The 26,245-nt window shown below is 35.3% G+C and overlaps 2 protein-coding genes across 6 annotated transcripts in view; both read right to left on the reverse strand.

Moving 5' to 3' along the window:
* HMCN1 (hemicentin 1) overlaps positions 1 to 26,245 on the reverse strand; it is a 508,722-nt gene that overhangs the window by 400,466 nt on the left and 82,011 nt on the right. For all 5 annotated transcript variants that reach the window (XM_061187531.1, XM_061187534.1, XM_061187532.1 and 2 more), the window contains exon 2: positions 2,511 to 2,581. In XM_061187531.1, coding sequence (XP_061043514.1) covers positions 2,511 to 2,581 — 71 coding nt within the window. The remainder of the gene's footprint in view (positions 1 to 2,510; positions 2,582 to 26,245) is intronic.
* LOC133088550 (signal peptidase complex subunit 2-like) lies at positions 4,180 to 5,003 on the reverse strand. Its single transcript, XM_061186536.1, has one exon. It carries the CDS (start codon positions 5,001 to 5,003, stop codon positions 4,296 to 4,298), a length of 708 nt encoding a protein of 235 aa, XP_061042519.1. The 3' UTR covers positions 4,180 to 4,295.

Below are 26,245 nucleotides of genomic sequence, written 5' to 3' on the forward strand. Positions count from 1 at the left end.
AACTGGGACTAGGACAGTGCCAATAGAAAAGGAGAAAAGTCAATTGATATCAAAATTATTTAGAAAGTTAAAAACCAAGACTTGATTCATGGTTTGTATATTGGGGTTGGGAGGGGGGGATGGAGAGGCAGGGAATGGATATAGTAAGGATAACTTAGATCTTTGGTAGTATAACCAGAATATTGTAGGCATCATTCACAAAGATAACAAACACAGAACAAAGAGCAAGGATTTAGGACCAGATTTGGGGCAGTGGAAAGAGAACATTTGTGAGTTTCACTTTGGAGGGCCATTGTGACATCCAAGAGCCTGACACAAGGGTCTATTTCTCAGAGGAGAGGCTTAGGCTAGAAACATATTTATGTGGGTATAGATAATTTCTCCTAAAGAGAAGATATAAAAATGAGAGACAAAATAGGGCCACTTTCAAAACCTTCTAGGATCCTAAACACTTAATGGCCAATTGGACAGAAATGAGCTGCCTAGGAAGCTGAGGAAAAGTGGGGAAAAAAAATGAGAGCATACGTAAGGGAAGAGAATGTCTCAAGAAGAAGGGAGAGGCCAGTATTGCCGAGAATTACAAAGATGTTAATCTAATATGCTGACAAGTGAAATGTTACCACTGCATTTAGCAAAATACAAATCATGTATCACCAACTAGAGCTACTTTGACAGAGCAGGGGTGTGGCGACTAGATCGGAATAGACTGAGGAGTAGATGGGGAACGGATGTGAAGAAAAGATGGCAGTCAATACAGACAATATTCTTGACACTGAAGGAACTGAGAGAGATAAGTTATTTGTAAGAGGATTTGAGAAAAACAGAGATTTGTTGTTGTTTATTTTGTTTTGCTTATAATGGTTTGATTTGTTGGGATGCATTTGTTTTGGGGGGAGACTTAAACATATTTAAAAGTAAATGGGAACCCTTAAGCAGTTGAAACAAAAAGAAAAAAACAGTTTGATAGGTTAAGATCCTGAGAAAGCTAAGGAGTTGTGATTAAGTAGAGAATGAGGATAGGATGGATACCAGATGTAGGTGGATGACATGCTAGGTATGGGGAAGCAGAGGGCTTCCATTTATATATGCCTGTGTGTGAAACAGTAAGTGAGATAGCTTGCTCAGAGTAGATCATTAGCTGAAATAGCTAGTAGTAAAAGGGTAATGGGATAGAGGTTTAAGAAGAATAGAAAAGATTTGCAACTGTCATTGAGAGGAATGGGAGATTTAATTGACCAAAGAAACATAGTAGGATCATGGAAGTATTAAGAGTCCAGTGAAAATAGGTGGTTATGTATTTACAGTGGAAGCAACCTGCCATGTTGTGAGGTTTCAACAGCACTTGGCCATCGGTGGACATAATTGCAGTCATTCAGGAATGAGGTTTTGCCTTTTGAACAGAAAAGCAATGGACAAGAAAGAAAAAGGAGTGTTTTTGAAATGATAGGACTCTGAGCTAGATTGGAGGAAAGTGAAAAAGGAGAGATCTGATGGCCTGGGAGACAGGATAGGGGTCAATGGACTAGAGTACTTGATGAGGGTGAAGGAGTAGTTGTAGTGTAAGTAGCTGCAAAAACAAGCTTGGTGGAGCTGCTTGAATTAGTGATCTGAGAGATGGAACAGCTTGGGGTGATCATAAGATCCAGAGGGTGTGTGTGTGAGAATAGAAGACTGAGATGGAGTAATGAAAAGGTCATTGAAGACAAATAGCAGGTCAAAGAACTGAGAGGAGAAGGTTCTGACAGGTCATTCCCATCAATGCTGAAGTGCCCCGGAATGATGGCAGCCCGAAAGGGGAAAGGTAGCCAATGATTCGGGTATCAATAGCTTAAATGAATGATGAGTAGTGGCCAAAAGATCTGTAGGTGATTGCAGCAGAGACCATCCATGGAGGATAGGACAGTAAAACAGCCTCAAAGAAGCAATTCTTTTTTGATTAATGAATTTGGGAATAATGACCTCAAAGCAGCAATGAGGAGAAGGTGTATATCAACCCTATCTCCAAGTCCTGTTTTCAGAATAACATTTAAACCAATTATTCATCTTCTCTACTAACAAAATTATACTTACAGTCAAAAATTTTGTAAAGATGACTTACAGCAAAGAATATCAAAATTACCATAATTATACCATTACTATTACAGGGAAAGAATTAACTGCTCCTTATGATTCTCAGTGAAAGGAGTCATCTGGAGCAGGAGTCAGTAAACTTCTTCTCTAAAGCATCATACAGTAAACACTTTATAGGCTTTGTGGGCCAGTCTGTCACAACTATGGAATTCTGCCATTGTTGCATGGAAGCGGCCATAGACAATGCATAAATGAAGGTGATATTTTGAACCCAATCTGCCCCACTACCATATCTATCATTCAAATCAAGTCAGAAAAAGTGGTATTAGAATTTAAAAACCAATAATCACTGCTTTCAGACTTAAAACTAAAGAAAATCAGCCAAAGGTTCATGATTTTCCTTTCCCTTAAAAGAAATAAAATTGAATGCAAGAACTCACCTGAACATAGAGTTCTCTGAGTTCATACTGAAATTTCTTGGGATCTGTGGTAACTGTTACTGGGCCAATTTCTGTGGAGATAAAAATGACATAGGTCAAAAATAGTGATCAATAGCATTAAAGACTTTAATGTACTATGTCTGCAAGTGTCTTTTCACTATGCACTACGTGGTTATTTAACAATTAGAAATAGCAAAACAACAAAGACCACTTCTCAATTTATAGCAACCAAAGAATACCTTAAAATTTGCTGTAAATTATGCATACCTAAAAAAGTGGATTTTTAGCCTTAGAAAATGCAAAGAGGTAGTCAAAAATGTCACAGGACAAAGAGTCAGGAGACCCCAGTTTCGGTCTCTTTTTACTCTCACCAGTCAGTGATATTAATTGAGCACCTACTTTGTTGTTGAAGTCTAAATGAATCACTTATTCATCTTTTAATTCTGCTTTCTCAACTATAAATTGTAAATTTGTCTGCAAATAAAAAATTTAATACTAAATAAAAAGAAAACAAATGACCCTTCCCTGTCTATCCCACAGGGTTTTTAAGAACTTGTAGGAGCACAGATATGAGGATATTAAAAGTTCAGAAAACAGTCCCTATCACTTCCTTCACCATGGCTGGTGTTGCTGTCCATCACTATCACCATTCTCCTAAGCTGGCTTTGACCACCATAATTATCTTTGGGGTCACTGACACCCTCATAACTGCCTTAATGTACTGCAAAAACCATTGTTTCAAGTGGAAACGGGTGAGGGGACCACTGCATTCCTTGGAAAACCAAGATCTAAGTCAGGTGAAGAGAAAGAGCCCAGATACCAGTGTGGGTTAAATTGATTGATTGATTGATAGAACGATAGCGAGACAGATATAAATATACAGATATAGATATATACAGCAGGTTTATAATAAACATTTTAATGTGCCAAGACCATTTTCTAAAAACAGAAAATCAACCTTTAAAATAGACAAGCAGAAACTGGCCTTTACAGGTATCAATTACTTCCCCCAGGAAACATTCATATATTTAAGTAATAGTATTAAAATTCATCCGAGTATCACGTGTACAGACATATCACCTTAACTTCCTAGGGTGGATGAAAATTTTTCTATTTTATCTAATGAAGATAACAATACAAAATTATAAAAATACTTAACATTTAGTTTTTTTTTGGTTTTTTTTTTTGTTTGTTTTTTTTGCCATTGGCTTCTTTAATTGGTTAAGAGCACAAAACATAACAGGCAGAAAGTCTCTTTTAAACAAATTAAAAAGCTGTCGGGTTTTTTTCCCCAATTCTCCCCAAGTCAGATATATACACACCCACAAAAATGGTGTGTGAAGGAAAACTGTCATACACAAGAAGTTGTATCCTGAATTAAGGGAAACAGCTGTTGAAATGGGAATTAACACAATAAAGTCAGCAACAGGTTAACAATTTTAAAAACTGAGTCTTCAAATGCTGCATGGCACAAAGCTATACTATATAAAGTACTGCTAGGTATGAAGGAGGAAGTCTGTACGGTTTTTAGCAAAAATGCTTTTCCAGAAAAGCAAATCAAAACAATGCAATCAGCAGACCAAAGAGGCTACAGCTAGATATCAGAGCTACAACTTCTCGTATCTGAGCTAGAAAATTCTATTTATACAGAATGGACTAAAATTTCAAGACAAAACGGACATTTTTTACATTTCTTACTTTATCCATATTAAGTTCTCTGTTTCTTTCTCCCTCACCCCTCAATTCAGCATGATCCAGCCAAAAGATGGCTGCTTTTAGAAGTGGCTATTTTATTTTTCTTTCTGTGGCAAGACTGTCATGAAGCCTGGATATCTCAGGCTCATATGCATCCATGACCAGGGTCCCGCTGTGGTCAAAAAACTTAGCAATGGACTTGGTGAACTCGGCTTCCCGTTGCTGCTTTGTTCTTCCACTGATGAAGGTCAGCTTCAGAGTGTATTTGTCATCGAACCTTTTGAGACTGGACGACAGCTGCCAAATATCATCAGGATCCATCCCTGTGGGATCTTTCCTGTGGGCCACGAGAAAGATGCTCTTCTCCTTACATGAGGTATAAATGGTCAGGATCCCCATCATCACAAAATAGGATATAACGCACAAAGCCAAAACAGGTTTGGACTCTGGAAAAGGGTGCATATAATCCCAAATCAAAGCCCCTATGGCGAAGAAACAGGAGATGGTACATATGGTGAGGCGACCGTCAATTAGACCAAAATTCTCCACATACTTGTACTTTTCCAGAAGTACCTTTTTGGCAGAATCATCCAAAGAATTTTTCACAGCTGATCCATCCCATTTGTCAATTTTTCCAGGCTTATCATCAATCTTCCACTTGTCCAGCAAGCCGCTGCGGCTACTGCCTGTCCCACAGCTGGAACCACTGCCAGCCCCACTACTGCCTCCGCCACCACCGGTTCTCCCTCCCTGAGCAGCCGCCGCCATCTTGCTTGCTTCTGCGTCTCCCTCCAACATTTAGTTTTTATAAGACATTATCTAGCTTCAAATGCTTACTGCTCGAAAAGGACTTTACGACTTCAAAGGCTAATAATTAATCAGCCAGGCCTTCTATAATGTGCTAAATGTGATATAAAAACAGACTTTTAGAATTTTAGAAATAAATGAGGTAAATTGGAAAGGAAGCACGATATGCCTGTCATAAGCCATGTAATTTTTCTTAGAAATTACATGAAAAAAATGTCTCCATCCTTCACCATAGATTAGACACCTTGCAGTATGCAAAAGGAATGGAGAGGCGATTGAAGAAACTGTGTGTAAGTGCAAACATCTGCATTCTATACAGAGCAGAACAGTCACTGGCTGTGTAAAAGTCATGTCCTGAGTATATGGAAAATCGGAGAAGTCCACTCCCTCAAGATTAAACAAAGGCATACTTTGCAAAGGAATGCAAAACAGCAAAGAATATGCTAGGCAGTTACACCCTGACATATAAATTGTCAGCAGCACTGTCAAGCCAAGCTTCTATGTTCCTACATGGTATAATACTGAAGTAATTCTAGAATTCAAAACTCAAGAAGTAGAAAGAAATACAAAGAATACTAGAAAAAAAAATCAATTACATGAAAATAAAAAGTACAGACATGCCAGAACATTCTCTATAATAATAATTTTTAAAATAACCCTGACATATGTCTGTTCTTCAATAGTGGAGATTAAGGGATGCTATTAAAATAGGAGGACTGATTAGCCTTCATTTAGTATTGAGAGATTCAAATATCCACCTGTTTTCAACAAAGATAGGAAATATCTCCTGAAGCTCATTAATATACATTTTTGCAAATCACACTGGACAGCTGAGATAAATCTTCTATCAGTTATGAGCAATACTCAGGAGAGGTAAAGGCCCGCTGAGCTGCCACATCCCTCCAGTTGTAAGCATCTTTTCTAACTCTTTTGAATTGAATGATATAATCATTTGGCAAAATCAGCCCTCCTCCCTTTCAGGACTTGTGTCCATTCCAGTCTTTCTCTTCGTTTAACAGAGCCCTATGCCAGCTGTGTCATGAACAATTTCCTCTTCTCTTCCTTTTTTATCACGTTGGTTTCAACCCCTGCCAAGCCTTTGATGACATTCAACAGGTACAACTTTGTCTTCTCTTCCTGCCTGAACATGGTCCTCTATTGCTTATAAAATTAAATGGGAACTCTCCAAGGCATTTCAGGCCCTCTCTTCTATTTATCTAATCTTCCAACTTCGTCACACCCCTTAGCATGAAGCTACTGCTCTTCCTCATCACATCCATGGCCATCCCCATGTCTTTCATCTGCCCATACACCTCTTATTCTATAAACCCTGATTCAAGTCCTATCTTCTTGAATGTTTTGCCTTTTCTTCAATATGCTTTAATGTTGTTTGATAATGTCTGTATAATAAAGACCTGGGAAGAATGAAGGTGAATAACATTTAACAGAATGCAGGGATAATATCCTATTTTATTCAACCATCAATCTCCAAACAGAATCCTCAAGCTAGATGGGGCATTAATGATCATTTGGTTCAATTCTCTTATCTACAGACAAGAAAACTTGAGGTTCAGAGAAGATGACCTTGAAAGATTTTGGTAGTGAAGAAAGAGGTTAAGATACCTAAAAATACTTTCTACACTGAGCAACCTCCACACCTCACTAACATTTCCTCTTTTCCAAGATCTCCATTCTGTCAATGATTATATCACTATTAACTTTCTTCTTTCCTCTGGACCATGGGCAAGACAGGCCATGTTCGGAGTGCCTAATTCGATGCACACAATATCTAGAATTCTTTATTGTCACATGCCTGGATATTATCTTTAATAGAACAAAGAAAATTATCTAGTAGATATTATAATTAAAAACACAAAGAAACCTCACTAGAAAATTCCTTCTCTAATCTATTTAACAAACACACATTGATCATGTACTATATGGTTGCCACCGGTAACATAAGGATGACCAAACATGAACCCTGCCCTCAAAGTCCTGATGGATCTAGTGGAGAAAATAAAACTAATATGTAATTACAGTACAATACAATAAATGCATAAAGAGAAGTATGGAAAAGGTAGTGTGGGAGTACTAATTAACATAGAAAAAAATTTTTTTCAGAATGAACCATGGGGATTTCAAAAAGGAAATGAAAATTTAGGATTTCATATTAGAGAAAACAAAAACGTTCTTTACTAAAACTAATTTCTTTTTAAATTCTATATATCAAGTTTTCACGACAGCCCTGTATTTTATCAAATTACTGCTATTACCTATAACTATCGATATTTGCAAGTACAATTCACAATACTTTGTAACATATAGTGGCTTCCTTTGAGCCTCACAACAACCTCATGAAGAAGTTAGAATACATATAATTATACAAAAAACTGAAGGTTGGATGATAAGCCAAAGGCAACCAGTCCCTTTGAAGGCTACCACAATACTGTGTGCCTGCGACATGATGGCATCTACCATATAATACTGTGACTGCCATTGCTTTTTGGTCTCCCTCACTTGACTGTCAGCCCAAGGAGATGAATTGTCTCAGTGTACCTATAATAGATTCTCAGTAAATGTTTGAAGACGGGAAGAAGGGAGAGAAGGGAAAAAAAAGAATAAAGGTTAAGCCCAGGCCTTCAGACCCTTTATTTTGTGCTCTTTTCATTTTACCGTGGAGCCTCCACGCTATAGCTAAAGACCATGCTACATGATCAGCATGATGACACTGACTAGTCAACTGAGAAAGTCTTCAGTTTACTCTTTTAACCAAATGTTTTGCTCTTTAATCAAGTTCTTGACGCAGATAATCAACAGATAAAATTTTCCACATACAGGTTATCTTAAAAAGCAAAAGAACATTAAGGTAACGTGTTATTAAAAATATAAGGAGTATGTCACGCTTCAGAACACCACTTTTGATTTAAAAAAATAACTGTCCGAAACTCTAAAAAAGTCTTTCCTCTTCTCATTAATTGTGTTATTTCCCGTTTCCTAGGGATTTATCAGATGGGTTGGATTTATTTCCAACATCTCAGCCATTGTTCTCTTAACCTGAGTTGCTGGATTGAATTTGAGAAAATAGTGGAAAGAAGTTCACAGTGTAATATTTTCTTTCACTGCTTCACTTGGCAAGATCGATATCCAGTTCCTCACTTCCTTTTTCCTTTCCACTAACAGATTTCTGCTCCTTATAGTTTTTTTTTTACTCAAAGTGGCTCCTTGATAATAAAAGAAATATTTACTGCTGCTTGCTGGGGTCTCAGTACTGTCTGTGAATGATTTGATAACAATGTTCACAATTTCCTTGCTTTTCTGAAAAAAATTATGTAGTTCTTGGCTTTTAATTTATAGTTACACATAAATATGTGAAAAGTTAAAATGAAAACCCCTAAGCTGCATTATATATTAACCAATATTTGCAAAGCACTGTAAAAGAACAAAAGAAATATATAAATCACAGGGCTTGCCATAATGGAAATTTAAATATAGTTGAAAACTTAAAAAAACAGCAAGATATGAAAAATTAAAGTTTAATCTAGCATCAGAGAAGGGCAAGTGATATAGATGCAGAGGGAAAGCAAATTTCTTCAGTGTCCAGAGAAAGACCCCCGAGCTCTAGGGAAATACACAGTGAAGGTATCAGGGAGAAGATGTGGTATGGGACTTGAAGAGAACACTGGATTAACAGAGGGTGACATCAGAGCAAAGAAATTCCAGGCACTGTGATATGGCCTATTCAAAACGCCTTCCATGAGCTGAATCTCAACACATTCCACTTTGTAAACATTCCACTCTTAGTCAATAATTTTACACAAATCAATGATGTCTTCTATGTGCAAAGTTGCTAATATAAATATATACATATTCAAAATATTAAAATTGTTTACATGAAAATTAATAAATTATGTTTCTTGCCTTGGGATGGTACAGAAAATCAGATTAATAACTATATTTACTTTCACTGTTTTCAGTTTAATCTACAATACACTCTTTCCAGATTTCTCTCTCCTCATTTAATTATAATGTTGCTGTCCAGCACCATTTTTAAATGATTTGCATCTAAGCCACAAAAACAGAACTGTTTCCTGACTTTGAGCTGAGCCAATGCCAAGTATATTTCAGGCCTCATTTAATTGAGTACATGCCTACTCACATTAGAACAGGTAATTTTCAAGACCACTTAAAGGCCCTTAATGATTGTTTTGACATGAAGTGATGTACTTGGTATGTTTTATAAAATCTGAGTCAAAGATGAATTCATGCACAGCATGTTATCTAATATTGATTACATAGCATTCTGCTTTAATTTCCAAAAAGATTATTCATTTAACAGTGAGTTGCATAACCTTAAACGTATGCACTTAGCAACACTGCAGATAATATATGTATAATGAAAGGCTCATTTCACTTGGACTGAACAGGATATAGAAAAAGTCATGAACATGAATTCAGTAATGTTTCACAGCTGTTTAGAGGAGGAAGCAAAGAAGAATGCCTTAATAATTGACAGTCCTCACAGGACTGTGAGGTATACTGAGTAGGATGTTATTGCTTAGACTGGACTTTGGCCAGGGCTCCAGCAAGCATTCTTACAACAACAGCCGTGAGATTTTTAATGGCCAACAAAATTCAGACGCTCAGTTTCACCTGCAATCCTAAAAATGGCATTTTTTTTTTGAGCAAAGATTATTGTTGCTGATTATACAGATCTGAAAATGAAAACTCCAAGATAACAATTTTTTTTAATACATCTTTATTGGAGTATAATTGCTTCACCATACTGTGTTAGTTTCTGTTGCAAAACAAAGCGAATCAGCCATATGCATACACACATCCCCATATCCCTTCCCTCTTGAGCCTCCCTCCCATCCTCCCTATCCCACCCCTCTAGGTCACCGCAAAGCACCGAGCCGATCTCCCTGTGCTCTGCTGCTGCTTCCCACCAGCCAACTGTTTTACATTCGGTAGTGTATATACGTCGATGCTACTCTCACTTCGCCCCAGCTTCGCCCTCCCACTCCATGTCATGAAGTCCATTCTCTATGTCTACCTCTTTATTCCTGCCCTGCAACTAGGTTCATCAGTACCATGCTTTTCTTTTAGATTCCATATATAGGTATTAGCATACGGTATTTGTTTTTCTCTTTCTGACTTACTTCACTCTGTATGACAGTCTCTAGGTCCATCCACCTCACTACAAATAACTCAATTTCGTTTCTTTTTATGGCTGAGTAATATTGCATTGTATATATGTGCCACATCTTCTTTATCCATTCATCTGTCGATGGACATTTAGGTTGATTCCGTGTCCTGGCTATTGTAAACAGTGCTGCAGTGAACATTGTGGTGCATGTCTATTTTTGAATTATGGTTTTCTCAGGGTATATGCCCAGTAGTGGGATTGCTGGGTCATATGGTATTTCTATTTTTAGTTTTTTAAGGAACCTCCATACTGTTTTCCATAGTGGTTGTATCAATTTACATTCCCACCAACAGTGCAAGAGGGCTCCCTTTTCACCACACCCTTTCCAGCATTTATTGTTTCTAGCTTTTTTGATAATGGCCATTCTGACCGGCATGAGGTAATACCTCACTATAGTTTTGATTTGCATTTCTCTAATAATTAGTGATGTTGAGCAGCTTTTCACGTGTCTCTTGGCTATCTATATGTCTTCCTTGGTGAAATATCTATTTAGGTCTTCCGCCCATTTTTTAACTGGATTGTTCGTTTTTTTGATATTGAGCTCCATGAGCTGTTTGTATATTTTGGAGATTAATCCTTTGTCTGTTGTTTCATTTGCAAATATTTTCTCCCATTCTAAGGGTTGTCTTTTTGTCTTGTTTATGGTTTCCTCTGCTGTGCAAAAGCTTTTAAGTTTAATTAAGTCCCATTTGTTTATTTTTGTTTCTATTTCTGTTACTCTAGGAGATGGGTCAAAAAAGATCTTGCTGTGGTTTATGTCAAAGAGTGTTTTTCCTATGTTTTCCTCTAACAGTTTTACTGTGTCTGGTCTTACATTTAAGTCTTTAATCCATTTGGAGTTTAAGATAAACTCCAGAAAAAGCTATCACAAAAAAAGAAAATTATAGACCAGTATCACTGATGAACATAGATGCAAAAATCCTGAGCAAAACACTAGCAAATAGAATCCAACAGCACGTTAAAAGGATCATACACCATGATCAAGTGGGATTTATCCCAGGGATGCAAGGATTCTTCAGTATAAGCAAATCAATCAATGTGATACACCACATTAACAAATTGAAGAATAAAAACCATATGATCATTTCAATAGATGCAGAAAAACCTTTCAACAAAATTCAACATTTATGATAAAAACTCTCCAGAAAATGGGCATAAAGGGAACCTACCTCAACATAATAAAGGCCATAAATGACAAACCCACAGCAAGCATCATACTCAATGGTGAAAAACTGAAAGCATTTCCACTAGGATCAGGAACAAGACAAGGATGTCCACTCTCGCCACTCTTATTCAACATAGTTTTGGAAGTCCTACCCACAGCAATCAGAAAAGAAAAAGAAATAAACGGAATACAAATTGGAAAAGAAGTAAAACTGTCACTGTTTGCAGGTGACATGATACTATACATAGAAAATCCTGAAGATGCCACCAGAAAACTACTAGAACTAATCAATGAATCTGGTAAGGTTGCAGCATACAAAATTAATGTACAGAAATCTCTGACATTCCTATACACCAACAACGAAAAATCAGAAAGAGAAATTAAGGAAACACTCCCATTCACCATTGCAACAAAAAGAATAAAATACCTAGGAATAAACCTGCCTAAGGAGGCGAAAGACTTGTACTCAGAAAACTATAAAACACTGATGAAAGAAGTCAAAGATGACACAAACAGATGGAGAAATATACCATGTTCTTGGATTAGAAGAATCAATATTGTGAAAATGACTATACTGCCCAAAGCAATCTACAGATTCAATGCAATCCCTATCAAACTATCAATGGCATTCTTCACAGAATTAGAACAAAAAAATCTTACAATTCATATGGAAACACAAAAGACCCCAAATAGCCACAGCAATCTTGAGAAAGAAAAACGGAGTTGGAGGAATCAGACTCCCAGACTTCAAACTATACCACAAAGCTACAGTAATCAAGACAGTATGGTACTGGCACAAAAATAGAAATATAGATCAGTGGTACAGGATAGAATGCCCAGAGATAAAACCCTGCACATATGGGCACCTAATTTACGACAAAGGAGGCAAGAACATACAATGGAGAAAAGACAGCCTCTTCAATAAGTGGTGCTGGGAAAACTGGACAGCTACGTGTAAAAGAATGAAATTAGAACACTACCTAACACCATACTAAAATGGCATTTTAACATCAAAATATATCCAAGCATTGACAAGTTATACTCAGATAATAAAACATATAATATTTTAAGTCATGCTATTTAATAAAATTTAATTAACAAGCTTTCCAATGTGATCAAGATACTCTGAAAGCAAACAAGAAGAAAATTAATACTATTTTCCAGAACATTTTTAAATTTAGATGATATTCTTATAGGAAACTGTGTTTTAAACTTTAAAATGAAAAATATTAGAATTCATTTCAAAGTTTTAATTGTTCTCTTAGACAATTCTTTAGCATTAATAGTCTTCCAAATAAAAGTAGACATTGGTGGGGATAAAGAAAACAAAAACTATAAAAGGAGCAGTAAAATGTTTTTGAAAAAGAAAAAAATATGCTTGCAAATCCTTAGAAAAGAATCATTAATACTGCTGAAATTTCCACATGTTAGGAAAACACACTTAACTTCAGCCCTGATTGTTGCCACAACTAAACAAATACATGCAGTCCTTTGATCAAGTTTTCAGGGAAAATACAATTCAGTGGTCCAAAACCATATTTACGAAGTAAACACTTTATTTGCAAACAATGAGAATCAGAGGCATGGCAAAATATAGATGCTTTTCATGTGTCTGTATATATGTTATAATATGTGTATGCTTTTCCCTAAATACTTGCACTCATTCATTCATTCAACAAACAGGCACTCTATCCTTAAGGTTGGTTCAAATAGGCAGGAGAAAGCAAATACATTTAAAGAGTCGGGTCTTGAGTATAAGAGAGTCAGAAGTATCTGGGTGTATCTTATAAACAAAGAGGTGGCTGAATGGACTTGTGACTGGTACAGTTGTACAAGGCCCTACTCTCAAAAGAACCCCTGCCTTGGGGTTTAATGCTTTGCAGTCACTGTCTTGAAATAATTTTATGCCTGAATTTATGTTTCGTAAAGCAAATTTCAATGGGAAGATGTAACATGTACTCCAAGTTTGTAGCCTCATCTCATACATGGTCCTGCCCCCTATCACCTTCTGGGGACAGGTTCTCAGCCACCTGTTCACCCAGGCCCATATGCCCCTAGCCATACCCAGCACCCCAGTCCCTGCTTCTGCCATCTGCCCCAGTGAGGACCTGGATGTGAGGATGGGGAGGGTTAGGATGAGGGCATGCAAGTGCTGGCCAAGGTTAGAGGCCAAGTCTTAGCCTCTCAGCTGGGACAAGCCTTTTAATGAACTCCAGATCCATATGCCAGGCACTTCCCAGCACCAAGGTTTAAAGATCCCTGGGGGTCATCTGTCTGCCAAGAGTTGAGGCAATGGGGCCAGAGACAAAGGAGATACCTGGCTCAACTTCACCAGACCCTGTTTCCAGCTTGAGCACAGTGCTTGGGTCCCAATGGCAAGAGGGGGAATCCGACAGCCTGCATCCCTAGGTGGGACCTCAGGGACCACAGGGGCCAGTGTGGGTCTGCACTTGAACCACAGGTATCCTGCTACCCAGGGGCGCTCCCTTCGCAGGTGCCATGCCAGGAGGATCTTCTCTTCCTCCTTGCAACCCTCTGTAGCCTAGCTTAAACCATTAAGCGAATTTTACCATCCATCTTTACTTTGTGCAATGTCAATATTAGACGCAAATATCAGAGCATTTGACTATTATGTAGATTTACCCAAATTATACAATTTGTATTTCATGGCTGATACCAGATGGTGCCTCCAGCTTTCCAGAAGAGACACACAAGTCAGATTTGGGAAGGCTGAAGGAGGAACCATTCATTTATAATCCCAGCAACAGGATGAATGTTCCAGGTTTATCATGACATTGAATTAAATAGTACTTCTTATTTAAAAACATAAAGGATTTTTTAAGTGAAAAAAGACCACGGTTATATAAAAGAAAGCTAAATATTAAAATGTTATTCTGCCAAGTTAATTTATGGATTTAATACATTAAAAATCTCGAAAAGAATTTTTTTTGCTTATGTTTTAGAATACTTAGCAACAATATTCTTAAATTTATTCTGAACAGCACATGGGCAATCATATCAATGAAAACTGGCCAAAAAGACTATAAACAGGACATCATGAGCATGAATAACTTAGAGGATAGAAGTGTTGACATACAAATAAATATGTAATAAGTGGAAAAGAATTAATAATTATATACAAACTAGCATCTGAAGACAAGATGGATAAAGTAAGGTTATTTATTTTAAAAATATTTATCTCTAATTCATATTTTACAGTATCTAGTAAAAATAAGCTCCAAAGGGTTAAATGGTTCAATATAACCATTGTAATTATTTTAACTGAATCTAAATTAGAATATATATCAGATATATATAGAAAAATAACATTCTCCTTTTCAAAGTAATAGAAGAAATCACAAGGGGAAATACTGACAGATATGAATATATAAAAATCAAGTAAAAATTAAAATCTAAAAAAGATACAAAGCCAGATTTGCCAACATTTATGTCATCAATTAAAATAAATTAAAATCTATACTATCTAAAGAGATCAAATTTAAAAAAAAAAATAATAAAGTACCAATCACTAAATGAAAGGTAAATTCATTAAAAGAAGGTTAACAAAAAAAAAAAACACCAGAAACAAACGCTCGTATTTAGTTATAGCCAAAGAGAGTAAACTGCAGCAAATTTGAAGTATCTTGTAAGAAAGAAAATGATTTTGTTTAACATTATCACTCAAACCAGTATCATAATAAACCTGCAATACTGGTACTGTTGTTAAGATTATAAGTGGTTGTAACTTTTGTGAAATTCACTGTAGTTATGTGTATGATATGATTATAGGTATGATAAGTCTTAAAAGTACCTTGTGATAAAGTCATTTCCCACTTTGTTATAATCCGCTGAAAATAGATATTGATATTACTAGGATATCAATAAATAATGTCAAAATAGAGAAATGATTATAAACATGATTCTCTAAATAATATTAGGCAGCAATTAAACTACTGTTCCACGTAGAAACACAAGTGAATGTTTATCATATAACATTAAAAAGCAAAACATAGAATTATAGGTACCTTGATTGCAACTATCTACAAAGACACATACTCATAAAAACAAATTCTGAAAGGTCACACCACAGTAAAAATTGATTCTTGGAATAGGGGAGTGATGATTACTTTTTTCTTTCATCAAATTTTTCAAATTATTTGTACTTGTAATTTAAGGAGAAAGAGAAGAATTTCACTTGATCACAGACAAGTTTGAGGTTTTGCTCATAAATTCTGGCTGACTGTGGTTCTTAATTGGTTTAAATTGGTCACTGGAAAAAAGAGGCAAAAATATTTTTCAGCACTGGGCAACATAACAAGAAAAGCATTGATTTGAGACATTATCTGTTAATGTTGTCAGGCGAAATATTTTAACTATTTAGAATCTAACCAAAAGAGTCATTGTCTGGATATGGTATTCTTTTCTAATCTTCTCACTTCCAGCTTCCATCTTTCTTTCAAACGCCCAACTCTTGGCAATGTCATCTTCCTACTGTTAGTTAGTCTTTATTGAATATACAAAGAATTCCTTTTGATTGGATGAAATAAAACACTCTCCACACTTGTAACACGGAAGCTCAATCACAGTCACATTTTGTTTCTCTTCTGCTTATTACTGACTTTTTTCTCTACACACTCTTGCAATGACGTGTGTTTATTCATATACACATGTGTGTCTTCTGTTTTGCTTTTTTTCTCTTCATAGAAAAAATATGGGAAATAGGAAATACCCAGTATAATTGTAAATATTGAACATGAAACCAAATCATCACTGTGAATACGCATTTTAAATTGAAATACCTCTCCTACTGGGAAGAAGTTCAGAGTATCCACCTTAGTTGGTAACTAAAAGCATCCCAGATTTGGAAGTTACTATAGTCTAAGGTAATGAAGTTAATTTACTATGTGCCATTGTGAATAGACTCCAAAGGCATTTTCAACTCAAGACAAACCTGTGCATCGTGCCCATACCTGGTAAGAGTAAAGCATCCACATAGGAGCCATCTCACTTCTCCTCCCACATCACCAGTGCACCCACTACTGCATTAGCAAGGAGAGGGATGTCCCCATAGATACCAAGAGGCTGTGGCACATATCCAAATCAAGGACAAGAGACACTCCGTGGCATTTCTCTTGTATCACAGTGATCAGTCCTTTCTTACCATCGGTTTCAATACCTCTGCTCCAAGCTCCCATGCTTCTCTATTTTACTCTGAAGAACATTCCTATTAACCAATTATATCAAGCCTTCTCTTTAAAACTTGAACTGCAAAACGCAGGAGTTGTTTCCTTTTTGTACTACATTACTCAAACCAAAATAATTAATATGTTTTACAGATATCCATTAATAAAAATTAGCAGAGACACTGAGAGGGAGATTTGGCCAAGTGAAGTTCCCAACCAAACTGATTAATAATAGTGCTTAGATGGGTGCTGATGCAGACGCCACCAGAAAATCTACATAGTCTAGATGAAAAGTGACATTGGATTTGGGAAACTGTCCACTCACATGGCCCTCACTTACTAAATGTTTGACCTAAGAGTCAGTCGGTTGTCTTTCTTAAGACCTCAGGCACTGGAATCAAAACTACTTGGGTTAGAAGCAAGGCTCTGCCACATAATAGTTTTTTTGTTTTGTTTTTAATTTTTATCCAGTTCCTATATCTCAATGACTTTCAGTTTCCCCATCTATAAAGTGGGGAAAATAATCATAGCTACACCACTGGGTTGTCGTGAGAGTTTAATCAGGATAGCATGCATGATGCAATGCTTGGAATGGATTAAACACGCTAACTCTGCTATTGCTATTGCTGCTACTGCCAGTAACTTTCATGACAATGTAAAATACATTATGCTAGGTACTATGATTGGTTAAATAAAAATCTACTATAATATAAGGAACAAATTCAGTCTTGGAGTTTAGAAAAACATAATACTTTTCTTGTGCTTATCACTGCTTAAGATGATTTAATGAATTTGAATTTCCAACTCAAATCGCATTAGTTAAGTAAGGTGTGTTTTGTTTTGTTTTTTTAAGTAAGGTACATTCTTATCAAGCCATGCCTCCTAAAAAATCTTCATATTTTTACCTTGCATCAGATAAAAAATGTCAAACTTTTAGATAAATAAAACTCTTTCTGGCCTTTGGAGATAACAGAACAACATTTCTCATACTTGTCATTAAACCAGATCTCAGAATCTGAAGTTACGTGATCAAGCATTTCAAAAATATGTTTGGTCTTTAATTTCCACTTCTCTGATACTTAAAAATATTAATACCCAAACAGGATTGAGATAAGAACAGCATTTATCAAAAAGAGAAAACAGGTATCTGATTTAGGGTTGCTAATTAATATGTTACAAGAAAATACTACTGTCAAGTTATATTTTCTATTCACTCTTCCCAAAGTAATATAGAAAAATGTCCACCTCTACACCTTTGTACATATTTTTTCTATATAAGAGACTGTTCTCTCCCTTATCAAACTTTTCTTTAAGATTTAATTCAGGTCCCAACTTTTTTGGAACAAATTCCTGAGTGTTTCAATCCTTAGAGGTCACTCCTCTGAATTCTTTTAATGACATATCTCAACTGTTAAGTATTTACCCAATGTGGTAAATGTCCTCTAAAATGGCCTCCAATGACCCCCACCACCTGATACTCACACCCTTGTGTAATCTCCTCTCCTTAAGAATGGGCTGAACCTAATAACTTGCTTCTAATGAAGAGAACAGGGCAAAAGTGATGGGATGTCACCCACCACTGGGATTAGGTTGCAAAGAGACTATGGCTTCTGTCTTGCATGTACTCTCTTGCTCTCTGATGGAAATTACCCATATGAGCTACCCTATTATCCTACGGAGAGGTTCACGTGGCAAGGACAGAGGGCATCCTCTGGCCAACAGCCAGCAAGTAACTCAATCCTGACAACAGCCATGTGAGTAACAAAGTGGACCTTCTCCAGTCAAGCCATGCAATGACCACAGACTCAGTTAGTGCCTTAATTGTAGACTTGTGGGAGACCCTGAATCAGAGGATCCAGCTACGTTTTACTGGGATTCCTGACTCCCAAAAAGTATGATTTAATAATTGTTTGTTATGTTACAACACTAAGGTTTGGAATAATTTTTCATGCAGCAATAGATTCATTTAACTCCATATTCAGTCTCCATAGCTAGATTATAACTGCTCTGATGACAGCAACTGTGACATTTTGAATCTCCATCATTTCGACAGTGACCTTCACTGTGTGATGATGGTAAAGTTACAGAAATACTTAGACAACAATTTTGAACAGTATATACAAGTATTACTTTAAAATAGTCACTATAAATTGCAGTATCTTCAAAAATCTGTAATTTAATTTGCAAAACAGAGAAAATATAAACATATGTATGTATATATGCATGTGTTTATAATAAGTAAATGCCCACAATAGAAACAGATCATTAATGACCAAATTTAGAAGAGGCAAGGAAGTAATAATTAAGGAAATGAAAAGTGTGATATCTGGAAAATCAGAAAACAGAATGGCTATCTGAAAAATATTTAAGAAAAAAATACTAAGCATTACAAAATCTCTTAAAACAACTATGGCATTTAATCCTAAAAAATAGAGAAATAGTGAACATTAATAGAAATGATGTTATTCATACATTATCTCTAATGGTGCCTATGAATTTCATCATGATAATTAAAGCAATAAAGTTAGGTGGATGAATTAAGCAAAGAAAATTCAAAGAAATTGAAATTGAATTCAAGACTCTAAAGAAGTTATTAATAAAGCATACACTCTGCCAAAGAATAAATGGACAAAAATTTAAGCTCTCTTCTGGCAAACACTCTTCTTCTAACACTTTTTAATTCAATAAATCATCTTTCAGTCCCTACTAGGTAATCATACCCCATGCCTGAAGCTGACCACCGGAAGCCTGATAAAACGGTTCACATTGCAGCCCAATTGCTTTGTGAATTTGTGATGTTTTAATTCTGTAAATCTCAACTCACCTATCAAGTTTACTATAAAAAAGCTGAATATGTTTGGCACAGGTCATAAGGAAGAAAGTTTAGAAGGCATATTTCTGAGATGGAATACAACAGACTAGCATAGAACAGAATTGTGAAGTGCACTGTTCTTAGTGCAAGGGAACCAACTGTGGAGGACACAGACGTGATCTCCTTCCCCATGGATTTCACAGTATGAGAGAGAAAATGGACAATAAAACAAGTAAACGAGCAAAGAGAAACAAAAATAGCAACAGGTTGGAATAAGTGTTGTGATGGAAATAAGCAGGCTATGGGACAAATAATGGGCAGAGGGGCTGCTTAATAGTACAGCATCAAGGAAGACCTCTTTCATTTCCTTTGTGCAAAATGAATGTCCATAATCTTTGTCTATTTTTATACTGGGCTGTTGCTCTTTTTGTGTCAATCTGTAAAAGGTGTTTATATTAAGTAAATTAGGTTTTGTCTGTGACACGAGTTGCGAAAAGATTTTTCTACCTTGATGTCTCTTGTGGCAATTTTGGTCATGTAGAAATAGTTTTCTTTTATGTAGTAATAAAATTTATTACTCTTTTCCCTATGGTTCTTGGCTTTTATCATAGTTGGGAAAACTTTCTTCATGCTGAAGTTATATAGAGTTCTCCCATGATGTCTTCTAGTCCTTTTAAGGTTTATGTTTTAGATTTACATCTATGGTCCATTTGAAGTTTCTGCTGGTGTAAGCTATGAAGTATGGATCCACTTCTCTTCCAGATGGCTACCCTGTTGGTTCATCATTATTTATTGAAAAATCAATTTTTCCCTACTGATATTACATGCCACTACAATTCATGTATGTATTCTACATTTTTTTCCATTAATCTTTTGCTTCATGCCCAGAACCAAATTGTCTTACAAACTGAGGCTTAATATGTTTTAATCTCAGGTGGGGCTAATTTCCACATCATCACTTTCCTTTTGCTGAATTTTCCTAGCTATTGGTGTTTATATATTTTCTATAACAATTTAAGATCAGCCTATCTAGGTCCAAAAACATCCTGTAGGTATTTTTGTGTATGTCACATAAATTTATAGAATGAATTAGGAGAAACTGACAAGATGCTGAGATTTTCCATGGTGTATTATTCCAATTATTAAAGTATCCTTTCGGGAATATTAGAAGCTTTTTATAGGGTTTTTTCCACATAGAAGTTTGCATATTTCTTGTTAAGTTTATTGCTATTTCATGTATACTTTTTGATATCGAAAATCCATTATGTCTTCTAAATGTCTGTAACTTTGTATATCCAAAAGCTACTGATTTTGTATATTAATTCATCTTTTACCACTGTTTAGATTTTTTTTTACTCTTTGTAAGAATTTTCAGCTGATTCTTTTGATTTTCCAGGTATACAATCATATAAGCCGCAATGATTTTCTATTTTTATATCTCTAATTTCTTTCTCTAATTGAATTGGTTAGTACTCCAGAACTATGTTAAATAATAATTGTGATAATGAACATCATTGTCTGGTTCTAAAATTAGCAAGAATACTTCTAGTCTTTCCACATTAAGTATGATACTGGATTTGGGATTAAAATATATATATTTTATCATATTAAGAAAATATCATCTAGTCACAATTACACTAGAGATTTTTCTTTTTGGTGTTAATTATAAACACTAAATTTTGTTGCTTTTTCATGTATATGAATATAATCATGTGCTTTTCTCCTTAAATGTAATGTTAATAGATTTCCTTTTATTGAACCATTATTATATCCCTGAAATAAACCCCCTTAATCAGGATGTTTTATTCTTTTAATGTGTGCTAGATTCTGTTAACATTTTATTTAGGATTTTTGTGTAGTTATTTGCATGAATATGAATGATGTAAAGTTTTCTTTTAATTGTAACCTTTATTAAATTTTGATGTTAATATCATGCTCATATTATTTTAAAAATTGATAAATTTCCTTTTCCTGTTCCCTGAAATAGTTTAAATATCACTGACATTAGGTTTTAAAGGGTTTGGTAGAATTCCCTTGTGAAATCATCAGGATCTAGTGCTTTTGTTGATGGGGGTACTACATATTTCTCCACCCTCCTCGCCCCCCCCAACTTAATATGTCTGTCTTTATTTTCTACATATTTTGGAGTCTTTTAGTAAATTATCTCTCTTGAGATAATTTAACCACTTTAACCACTTTATGCAGTTTTTCAAATTCTCATCTAGAGTTTAGAAAACAAAATCTCTTAAGGCTTAAATTTTCTACATTTTGAGGTATTTTCCCTATTATCCTTTCTTACATTATGTACTTTTGCCCTCTACATTTTTTGTAATTTCATTAGCTAATATTTTAGTTTTCCCAAAGAAAAAGTTCATCTCTTATCTAATTCATTTATTTCTGCTTTTATGTTTTTTAATTATATCATTTTACTTTGCATAGATTGATTTTGTTGTTTTCTTCCAGCTTCCTAACTTACTACTCAAAGTAGCAAATGTATACTTTTTCTTCTGGGAGTTATTTATCTATATATCATAGATACTGATAGGCTGTATTTTTATTATATTTATTTTCTATATTTTAACAATTTTAGTTTGGATTTCCTTTTTGACATGACTTTGAGAGAAAGATTTTCTAATTTGATGAATTGTTTTAAATTTTATTCTCTTATTAATTTCTAGTTTTATTGTATTATTATTAGTGCAATTTTCCTTGTAATACTGCAAATGTTTCGTTTTTGTTAACATTCCATGCTCACTTGGAAAGAAGATATATTCTGTTTTAAGGAAACATAGTTTTATACATCAATTAGACCCATCTTATTAATTATATTAACTAGGTCTTATAGATCTACATAGTTTGGGCCACTTGGTCTGTCATGAACTATGGAAGAAAATCAAGGCTCCTCATTCTAAATTGCTTATATTTCTTCCCCTAACATTACTTTGTTTTATGAATGGTACATAGATATATTTCACTGTTATATCTTCACTATGAATGCTTCAACCCTTAATAAAGTATTATTTTATCTTGTTTAACATTATAGAGTGCTCTTTTTATTTCAGTTTAGGTTAATTTGACTTAGAGCAAAACTTGCCTTCTATCGTCTAGATCATGACCCTAGCTTGCTTTTAATTTGCATTTGAAATAAACATACTTATTTTACCTGCCATTCTCTTTCCCTCTACTGTCCCACTTTTGTAAGGTTTATTATTTCTACTGTCAGCACAACTAACATTATAGTCTATTTTGTTGCTCTAATCCCCATATTTGCTCTACTGTTAGAGTTACGTGGATCTAGTGCTCCTGGCTAGTACTTTTGCTGTAGTTTTTTCAGACATCTTCAAAATTCCTGAAGACATTTCATGGGAACAATATTCCCTGAGTTGCGCATGATCAAAATTGTTTACTATTGCTTTTGTACTTTAACAACATTTTTGCTGGCTATAAAATTCTTAAGTCACACTCTTTATCTGAAGATTCTGTAGATGTTGCTCCACTCTCTAGCACTGAACGTGTTATAGAACAGCTTAAGGTCACATTAATCTTTTCCTTCTACAAGTGACTTTTTTCTTGGCCACCCAAAGGATTCTTTCACTATCTTCAATGTTAAGCAATTTAATGTGGATGTTTTTACATGGATGCCTCTGGGGCAACTTCCATTGGGCTTGATGTGGTTTTTAACATGTAAATGCAAGTCTTTTTTAACTTATGGAAGTTCATTTAATTTATATCTTTTATTTTGTCACATAATTTCTGTTTTATTTATTAGCAACTCCAGTAATATGCATGATTGACTTCCTTTGCCTGTATTCTATAGCTATCATTTTATCTCTAATCTTTTTGAACTCTTTTTATGTTTGTTTCCTTTTGCTCACTTTTCTCACATCCATCCTCTAGATTTTTGCTATGTTTCAGCAGTGTTATTTCTTATTTTCCTGCCAACTTTACCTTTATGTCTGTGATGGTTTTATTTCACTCTCCTATTTCTTTCTTGAGCCTCCTCACTATTCACCTACCATCTCTTTTCTGAGTTCTTGTATTTTACAGTTGCACTAACCCTTCAGAGAGACATTTATTTCTTTAAGGTTTTGTTTTGCTTTATTTTTAAATTTATGGCACAATGTTCAAGAACAATTTTTGTCTCTTTCATGGCTACATTGTTTTGTTTTGTTTTGTTTTCTCATGATCTTTCCTTACCTAGCCTTTGGTTTTCCTCTTCACTTCCTCATATTTTCCTTGTGATTTTCTTTAAAAAGATCTTGGGCTGGTTCTTTTTTGTATCATAGTAGTAACACTGGTACTTTTTTTCTGTACCAGCTGTTTGCTGGAGATTCATGTGGGGACGGATCCAGGGACATGTTCTAGGATAACAGCACTTTTTCTCCTGATAAAGGATTTTGTTTGTATATTTATTTGCTCTTTACATTTCCTCAGCCAATGGACATGGCAGCTGTGGCAGTTTTCTTAACTCAGCATTCTTTTCTCCACTGCAACAGAAACTGCCTGTTTGCTGAACTATTCCCTGTATTTTCTTATGATTAACCCATCTTCACTGCTGAGAACCAAACCAAACCAAAGGGTCTGAGAAAGCCCTTGCTATCTGCTGGTGCACCCCATGTGTGCTGTTATAAAAACAGAGGTCAAGCATTGCACCTCAGTATGTGTCCCCCTTCTTCAAAAATGGTCCTCTTCTAGAGCATCGGCTGCATTCTGTCTCCATTCTGTTCCATTTCCACATCCTACTGTACAATGTCCATAGCTTTGGGTAGAAATTCATTTTGGAGGGTATCTGGGGTTTTAGTAGTCTCCTAGTTTCTCCAAAAATGGTTCTTTACATTTTTGTTTCTCTTTCACCTTCTTGTTTTGGATAATTTCTGGGAAGAGGATGCCATAATGTGATTGTAAACTACCACATTCAAATCACAGGTCCAATCCTAAATTCTTTAATTTTTAGTCTTAACAATTGAACATTCTCAGACTTCCCTGGTGGCGCAGTGGTTAAGAATCTGCCTGCCAATGCAGGTGACACGGGTTCGAGCCTTGGTCCGGGAAGATCCCACAGGCTGTGGAGCAGCTAAGCCTGTGCGCCACAACTACTGAGCCTGCACTCTAGAGCCCACGAGCCACAACTACTGAGTCCATGTGACACAACTACTGAAGCCCGTGCACCTAGAGCCTGTGCTCTGCAACAAGAGAAGCCACCGCAATGAGAAGCCCACACACCGCAACGAAGAGTAGCCCCTACTCGCCACAACTAGAGAAAGCCCACATGCAGCAACAAAGACCCAATGCAGCCAAAAATAAAATAAATAAATAAATAAAATTTTTTTTAAAAAAACAAACAATTGAACATTCTCAAAATCCACACATTTTATATGGTTAGGAATTGAGTTGGAAGTACTAAAAAATAATAATAGCCATCTGCTTTGTATCTGGCACTGGGCATACACATATATTTATTTTATTCTGTAGTCCTTAAAACAGCCCTGCAAATGAGGTATTATTATCTTCATTTTACAAATGAATAGCAGAGCCCAGATTTCAACCTGGATCTATCTGACTCTAAAGCCCACATTCTTTACTCCAAACCACACACAAATAAATTCTTTTTCTCTAAAGACAATTTTTAAATGTTTAATTGTTGTGGAAACAAAGGAATTCAGATTGATTAGATTATGGCATTATTTCCTTGTTCTGGAAATTAAATTTCTTTAGTCTCCTCCAAATACTTTTTTAAACCACTGGTTACATATAGGAGGAAAAATTTTAGAACAGAAATGGTTGCATGCTATCGAACAAGGATTGGACTTCCTAAACTGTAAAACCACAAAGCCCAACATAACACAACCAATATGCTGTTTGGTTTTGTCCCCTAAGCAACTGACCAAACACTACTATAAAAGTGCCTGCCAATGGATTTGACAAAGATTAAGAATGTTGATATACCCCTACCTAAAAAGTAAACTTTGAATAAACATAAATAATAAACAGGCGAGCATTCAGGTGACAATTTGAGAGTAAATTACAAATGCTTCATTTTGGACATAATTGATAAAATTACTTCATGAACGTTTTAAACTTGCTACATGTATGAAAACTACAGACACATTCACTATTTCAAACAGTTACAGATAGAAATTAGCAATTGCTACCATACTTTTCTTGCCATTCAAAACAAAGAAAGCACTGCACAAATCTTCCCTTCTTTCAAAATAAAGTTTTATTTAAAATTTTTCATAGATATCCTCTAAAGATAGTACTGAAGAAGACACAATAGAAGAGCACTGTGTTTCAAATTAAGACTTGAGTTTTTATACCAGTTCTACACTATTAATGGTGTGAATCTGGGCAAGTTACTTAACCTCTAAACTTCAGTGCCTGTGTGTATAAAATAAACTTGGAAATACCTCTCCTCAGTGTTCCTGTGTGGCTAATACCTGTGTAAACTGGCTAGCATAGTTTCTAACACATAGTAGATTGTCAGTAAGTATTTACTGAATCTGAGTAACATTATGAACAATTTCTTGTTTCTCCGTTCTGCTGCACTGATCTAATATAATAATAATTATATATCATAATATTATGATATTACGATGAATGATAACAAACTTAAGTTGCTATCAACTTAAAATAGACTGTTACAGACACAAGTTGACTCATCCATATGCTGCCTACAAGAGACACACTTTAGCTGTAAGGACCTACACAGGTAAAAAGTGAAGGGATAAAAAAGATATTCCATGCAAATGGAAACCAAAAGAAAGCTGGAATATCTATACTTTTATCAGACAAAATAAACCTTAAAACAAAGACTGTAATAAGAGACAAAAAAGGGTGTTACATAATGATAAAGGGGCCAATCCAAGA

The sequence above is a fragment of the Eubalaena glacialis genome, chromosome 3 (genome assembly GCF_028564815.1).
Source record: "Eubalaena glacialis isolate mEubGla1 chromosome 3, mEubGla1.1.hap2.+ XY, whole genome shotgun sequence".
Classification (NCBI taxonomy): Eukaryota; Metazoa; Chordata; class Mammalia; order Artiodactyla; family Balaenidae; genus Eubalaena; species Eubalaena glacialis.

Bases quoted from the DNA above. Each gene is read 5' to 3' on its own strand.
- LOC133088550 (XM_061186536.1), bottom strand. From the start codon at position 5,003: ATGTTGGAGGGAGACGCAGAAGCAAGCAAGATGGCGGCGGCTGCTCAG.